Here is a 6973-nt window from a genome sequence, read left to right on the forward strand (position 1 = left end):
GGGCTCTCCGGCCCATTTACACCCCGGGGGCCTCCCTGTAAAACACGTGCCGTGTCTGTAACTGCACGGACGCGGGCTCTCCGGCCCATTTACACCCCGGGGGCCTCCCTGTAAAACACGTGCCGTGTCTGTTAACTGCACGGACGCGGGCTCTCCGGCCCATTTACACCCCGGGGGCCTCCCTGTAAAACACGTGCCGTGTCTGTAACCGCACGGACGCGGGCTCTCCGGCCCATTTACACCCCGGGGACCTCGCTGTAAAACACGTGCCGTGTCTGTAACCGCACGGACGCGGGCTCTCCGGCCCATTTACACCCCGGGGGCCTCGCTGTAAAACACGTGCCGTGTCTGTTAACTGCACGGACGCGGGCTCTCCGGCCCATTTACACCCCGGGGGCCTCCCTGTAAAACACGTGCCGTGTCTGTTAACTGCACGGACGCGGGCTCTCCGGCCCATTTACACCCCGGGGGCCTCGCTGTAAAACACGTGCCGTGTCTGTAACCGCACGGACGCGGGCTCTCCGGCCCATTTACACCCCGGGGGCCTCGCTGTAAAACACGTGCCGTGTCTGTTAACTGCACGGACGCGGGCTCTCCGGCCCATTTACACCCCGGGGGCCTCGCTGTAAAACACGTGCCGTGTCTGTTAACTGCACGGACGCGGGCTCTCCGGCCCATTTACACCCCGGGGGCCTCGCTGTAAAACACGTGCCGTGTCTGTAACTGCACGGACGCGGGCTCTCCGGCCCATTTACACCCCGGGGGCCTCCCTGTAAAACACGTGCCGTGTCTGTAACTGCACGGACGCGGGCTCTCCGGCCCATTTACCCCCCGGGGGCCTCGCTGTAAAACACGTGCCGTGTCTGTAACCGCACGGACGCGGGCTCTCCGGCCCATTTACACCCCGGGGGCCTCGCTGTAAAACACGTGCCGTGTCTGTAACCGCACGGACGCGGGCTCTCCGGCCCATTTACACCCCAGGCCAGCTTTTATGGAAACAACTGAGGTGGCAGGTGGCAGGTGGCTCGTGGCTCCGCCCCGTTCATCTGAGCAGCTAACGCCCCTCAACGGGGACTATAAATACCCACAGGCACCGACCCCTCCCCTTCCACTAACTGACAGCGGCTCCAACCAATCGCAGCCCGCTAAGGGGCCCTCGCCTGTCCAATCAGCCTTCAAGGTTCCCCTTCCCTCCACCCTTCACATACAGGTAGATGCAGTTTCTGATTATTTCCTACCCGCCCCCAACCACGGCATTTGTTTAAAATTCTCAACTGTCACCATCCGCGCGCAAAGGGGTGGTGGGGAGGGAGGGGGCTGGAGGCGGTGGCGGAAGGGGCGGGGCGAGGAGCCGGCGCGCTGGCGACTGACACCCGCCTCCTACCAATAGCCGCGGCCCTCCCTCCACCCGCTACGTCCTCCTCGGCCAATCGGCGCGGCACTTCCGGCGTGGGGGGTGTGGGCGGAGCGAGGCGGCCGCCATTGGAGAGTCGCTTGGAGCGGCGTCCCGTGTCAGAGTGGTGTGTGTGCGCAGGCGCGCCTGTGATAGAGAGAGAGAGAGGAGGTTAAGAAGCGGAGAAAGCAGGTACACGAGGAGGAGCGAGTGCCTAATTATAATAATAACAGTAATAATAATAATTAATAATAATAATGCGGTGGGGGGGGGAGGGGAGTTTGCGGCCTTCGGCGTTACTGCCCATGGCCGCCCGATGACGTCAGAGCGGCCGGGCGCCCGTGACGTCAGCGGGCGGCCAGCGAGGCCCCGTCTTATTCTGTAAGAGGCAGGGAGGAGGGGGCTCAGTCCCCGCCGGCGCTTCCCTCGCTTCTTAGGGGGGGGGGGTGCACCCCGGACCCCGGTGGAAGCGGGCGCCCCGTGCTCATCGTGTTTACCTGCATCTTTTTTGTGTTTGCTGAAGGAGCGAGATGGGCCGCAGGAAGTCGAAGCGCAAGCCCCCGCCCAAGAAGAAGATGACGGGCACCCTGGAGACGCAGTTCACCTGCCCCTTCTGTAACCACGAGAAGTCCTGCGATGTCAAAATGTGAGTCCGGGGTGGGGGATGGGGGTTGCACCTGCCCGCTCGCGCATCCTTAGGAAGCCTTAAAGGCCCAGTCTTGAGGTTCTTGGGCCAGACCAGACCAGAGTTTTCTGGGGATTTCCCAGGCGCGCCTGCCGTTGCTGAGGATCGGATTGTGCTGGTGCTCAAACCACCTAGAAGTGATTTAACATTGACAGCATAGCAATGGGAGCTTCCAGTTGCCCCGGTATTGGTTGGGGGGTAAAGGTCTCCTCGGGACACGTTAGTGAGAGAGTTTCCAGGTACCATAGATAACTGCCTCAGTGAGCTGAGGAGAGGATGTGCTGCTTTAGTTGTAATCCTGGGAGCAATGTGGGACCTAGTGCAAGGGGGTGGTGGTGGTGATCACAAGTGGTTGGAGCAGCAGGCTGGGAACCAGGGATACCCGGCTTAAAATCCCACTGCTGCTGCCGCCTGTGACCTCAGACAAAGTCATTTCACCCATCATTTCTTCAGGTACAAACTTTCAGGCTGATACAGAGTGCTTAGCCCCTGTTTGACCGCGTGTTTTACGCGTGCTATTATTACCCCTTATACTGTAAGGGGTGATAATAGCGCGTGGAAAACGCGCTGCCAACCACCCGAAACTAATAGCGCTCATCACATGCAAATGCATTTAGTTATTTCCCTGGAATTTTGAAAGTAAAATGTGCAGCCAAGCCGTGTATTTTACACTCAGAAATTAACGCCTGCCCAAAGGTTAACCACTGACAGCACCGAGTAAGTGTACAGAAAAGCAGAAAAAACTGCTTTTCTGTACACCCTCTCACTTAATATCATAGCGATATTAAGTCGGAGGCCCCAAAAATAATAATAATAAAAAAAAATCTGCCCACGGGTCAGCAGGTTTGAAAACTGACACCGGCAAAAACAGCTGACAGCCGCTGCTTCCACTAATAAGGAGGTGCTAGGGACGCGGGCCCTAATTTAAATACAGAATCACGTGCCTGTGGTTTGTTTTGGTTTTTTTTAAATCGGCCATTTGGTTGTAAGGCTGCTGGGGACAGGCAATAACCTACAGAACCTGAATATAATCCATTGTAAAGTAACACAAAAGGTGTAATATAAAAATAAGTTCCATCAGATCTGACATAATCATTGAAGGAAGGACATCACTGTAGAAGCATTTAACTTAAAAAGGGAGACCACAATAAAATGAGGAAGTTTTCTCAGATCGTTCCAGCCTGGAGGTTCTGCTGGAGACAGAGAAATACTGAGGGACTGCAGGAGGCACACTGGGTTATGTACAGTGTCAGTGAGACTCTCTCTGTCTCCATCTGCTGGCAGGGAGGTAAAACCCAGGAGTCTGGACTGATCTGGGTACATACAGGGAACTACTGGAGACAGAGAAATACTGAGGGAGTGCAGGAGGCACACTGGGTTATGTACAGTGTCAGTGAGACTCTCTCTGTCTCCATCTGCTGACAGGGAGGTAAAACCCAGGAGTCTGGACTGATCTGGGTACATACAGGGAACTGCTGGAGAGAGAGAAATACTGAGGGAGTGCAGGAGGCACACTGGGTTATGTACAGTGTCAGTGAGACTCTCTCTGTCTCCATCTGCTGGCAGGGAGGTAAAACCCAGGAGTCTGGACTGATCTGGGTACATACAGGGAACTGCTGGAGAGAGAGAAATACTGAGGGAGTGCAGGAGGCACACTGGGTTATGTACAGTGTCAGTGAGACTCTCTCTGTCTCCATCTGCTGGCAGGGAGGTAAAACCCAGGAGTCTGGACTGATCTGGGTACATACAGGGAACTGCTGGAGACAGAGAAATACTGAGGGAGTGCAGGAGGCACACTGGGTTATGTACAGTGTCAGTGAGACTCTCTCTGTCTCCATCTGCTGGCAGGGAGGCATAACCCAGGAGTCTGGGCTGATCCGTGGTATTCCAGGAATGAAATTTAGCAGATAAGAATCAATTTTCCTTCATTGTATCTATCATATGAGATGTTAAATGTTTTGTTTTTTTACTTTCTCTGAATGTAATTAGCATCAGAACTGCAGGCGGACTTTGAGAGAGGAGGGAACTGGGCATTTCACCGGCAGATGAAATTTTAGGGTGGATAAATGCAAGTGACGCGCACAGGGAAAAAATGTTCCTAACTACAGGAACACAGTGCTAGGTTGTGTATTAGGAGTTACTATCCCGGAAAAGATTTTTTAATTCATTGTGGACAAGACACCACTGCACTTGAATATTGTGCTCGATTCTGGTTGCCCCCATCTCAAAAACAGATATTAGATCTAGAAAAAGTGCAGAGAAGGGCAAGAGAAATGATACAGGGGAGATAGCTACCTAGGGTAGGGCTCTTCTGCTTGGACTACCGAGAGGGAAAGTGATAGTGGGTCATAAAATCTCGATGGAACTGGTGAAGAGGGGGACGGTTATTTGCCCCTTCAGATAGGAACTAGGGGACGTGCCATGAAAGTAGCAGATTTTTAAAGGAAGTACTTTTTCCACTCCGTGCGCAATCAAAAGCTGTGGAATCTGTTGCCAGAGGACCTGGTCAAGGCAACTCGCATGGTTTTAATTTTTTTTTTTTTTTTTTGAGAATCGTTTTAATCAACAATTCACAAAACTGCCGGAAGCAGGGCGATGGGATAAAATATGAACACCGAATGAGCCATTCTCGTGCATGCGCAGGACAAATCTTTCTGTTTCTGTGGCGTAACTTACATAGCACGTGCGCCTGTTCTACGACCCTGCCCACCCTTATGATGTAGTATGGGATTTGTGCAAACTATACCCCCCTTCCTTCCCTACAATACCAGCTTGGACACCCCCCGGACACCCCTCGCACCCGCACGCACTCCATCCAAATCACTCCCACCTTCCAGTGCAGCTCCTCCAGGTCCATCTGAACTATCTGCCCGTCTCTAGAATACCCCTTGTGCCTTTTAGCGGTGGAAGTTATGAAAGGGTAAGACTCTTTGAAGGTGGAGATGAAAATTGCAATGTTTGCGGATGATTATTTTGCTCTTTCGTTTAGCGATATGTTTATCGGAGCCGAGTTCCTGGAGAAAGTTTTTTTTTTTTTTTTTTTTTAAAAGCGTTGTTAGCCAGGTAGAGTTGGAGGGAAGCCACTGCTTCTTCCTGAGCAAACCTGGACATGGTCAGAGGCCTCGCTGGACCTTTGGGGCCCGACTCGGCGTGGCGTCTCTTTTGGCTGCTGTGTACGTGTGTTGCATTACCTTGTGGTGTCCTTTTGTTTCTCTTTCGCTTTTCAGGGATCGAGCCAGGAATACAGGGGTGATATCGTGCACCGTGTGTCTAGAAGAGTTCCAGACTCCTATAACCTGTATCCTTTTTTTTTTTTTTTTTTTATCATGAGCTGTGTGGTGAGGTGCACGTCCTGTCGTCGTCCTGAATCTGTGCCTCTCCAGGTTTTTTCCTTGACCCCGGCCCTGGCAGATCTCTCAGAAGCTGTGGACGTGTACAGTGACTGGATAGATGCCTGCGAGGCCGCCAACCAATAGCCAGAGGAGAGGGGCCTCCCTTCTGTTGCGTTAATTCCAAGACATTTGTCGCCTTTAATTTTATTTTATTTTATTTTTTTTTGTAAATGGTTGTAACCGAAGAGTAATCACATGGTTTAGAGACATTATTTTTTCAATCTGAAGTTCAGTGTTTTGTCTCATGGGGATGGGGATATGGGGGGGGGGGGGGGGGTTGTAAATGTATTCTGCTGGCAGGGGGGTAACTTTTTCATGTGGTGTAGGGGTCTCCGATATTTGAAGTGGCGCGGAGACTCGTTCATTCCCTGCTTCCTTACTGACCAATCAGAAACTGGCTTTGCTACTGTAGCCACAATTACTGTAAAGCTGCTTTTTTTTTTGATTGGTTTTTAGGATTTCGGTAATCGCTAAACAGCGTTGCCGCTGATAACACTTGAGTTAGGCTTTTACCGAGGAATGGCACAGTTGGTGGTGGAGGTAGTGGGTTTGGAACCTGCCCCCGGGTCTTGTTGGCTGAGGCTAAATTTCATGTAATTATGAAGAGGTCCCAGGGCATGGGGACCTGGAGCAGAGAGCAGCCTCCTCTCTGCGGGACGCATGAACCGTAGCAAGGGCGGGCAGTTACGTTCCCTTTAAAAGGAAGAAATATATGACCCAGCAGTTTTTTTTTATTTTGGCAGAGGGGGGGGGGAGGGGCAGTGGGGCTGGGGTGGCTGCCTCTGGGACTGGGTTTCATTCCACGGAAGCCAGCGCTGGCCAATTTATATCTTAAATTTGTTAGGGAAAAGGGGAGACGGGTTACGTGCCTCATCGGCGCCAGCCTCTGTCCGACCGTAGCACGGCGAAGACTCTCTCGATTATATTGGGTACGGAGAGCGACTGGATCCACCTAGAGGCTAACCTGCTCTCTCTCGCTGTCTCTTCAGCTTGCTGGTGTGGGGTGTGGGAGCTTCACTGTCGCTGGTCTGACTCGTGCAGGCCGTGCTGTCCCCTGTCTCAGCGGAAGCCTCAACTCTGGGCCGCAGCCGTCCAGCTTGTGGGATTCCTCCCAATCCTCCACGGTGGGGGGTTTTTTTGGGGGTTTTTTTCTGTAAATAGTACTGTACAAGAGAGGATTCTTGGGGTGGGTGGGAGAACCGAGGTTGGAACTGTGTTTTTTCAATGGCAAAACATTTTTTCCTTTAATAAAACAGAGGAGAAAACGTGTGTCTCGTGTGTGTGTGTGAAAATCGTCCCACGCTGCCAGGAAGCGGAGCCTGTGCGTCCTGCGTTCAGGCTCTCCCGTGCTTTCCCCCCGCCAGCCATTGTTAAGAGAGGGAAACGAGCCAGGCGCTCACGCTTTTTATTGTTTGAGGGCAGGGACATTCAGTAATTCCAACATCGCAATCTCCCTGCCAAACGTTTCAGCCTCTTCGTGCTCTCAATGAAGTCAGCGTGGCT

At 52.7% G+C, this 6973-nt stretch overlaps 1 protein-coding gene across 1 annotated transcript; it reads left to right on the top strand.

Annotated features, from left to right (window-relative positions):
* The first annotated feature begins 1430 nt into the window (after window positions 1–1430).
* ELOF1 (elongation factor 1 homolog) lies at window positions 1431–6727 on the top strand. The gene is made up of 4 exons (XM_029584790.1): window positions 1431–1585; window positions 1917–2039; window positions 5306–5376; window positions 5490–6727. Exons 2-4 carry the CDS (start codon window positions 1924–1926, stop codon window positions 5552–5554), a joined length of 252 nt encoding a protein of 83 aa, XP_029440650.1. The 5' UTR covers window positions 1431–1585; window positions 1917–1923; the 3' UTR covers window positions 5555–6727.
* Window positions 6728–6973: the final 246 nt, after the last annotated feature.

The sequence above is a fragment of the Rhinatrema bivittatum genome, chromosome 19 (assembly GCF_901001135.1).
Source record: "Rhinatrema bivittatum chromosome 19, aRhiBiv1.1, whole genome shotgun sequence".
Taxonomy (NCBI): domain Eukaryota; kingdom Metazoa; phylum Chordata; class Amphibia; order Gymnophiona; family Rhinatrematidae; genus Rhinatrema; species Rhinatrema bivittatum.

Coding starts and splice junctions, on each gene's coding strand:
- ELOF1 (XM_029584790.1), top strand. CDS start 1,924: ATGGGCCGCAGGAAGTCGAAGCGCAAGCCCCCGCCCAAGAAGAAGATG. Junction 2,040..5,305: donor AAGTCCTGCGATGTCAAAAT/GTGAGTCCGGGG, acceptor TTCGCTTTTCAG/GGATCGAGCCAGGAATACAG. Junction 5,377..5,489: donor GTTCCAGACTCCTATAACCT/GTATCCTTTTTT, acceptor CGGCCCTGGCAG/ATCTCTCAGAAGCTGTGGAC.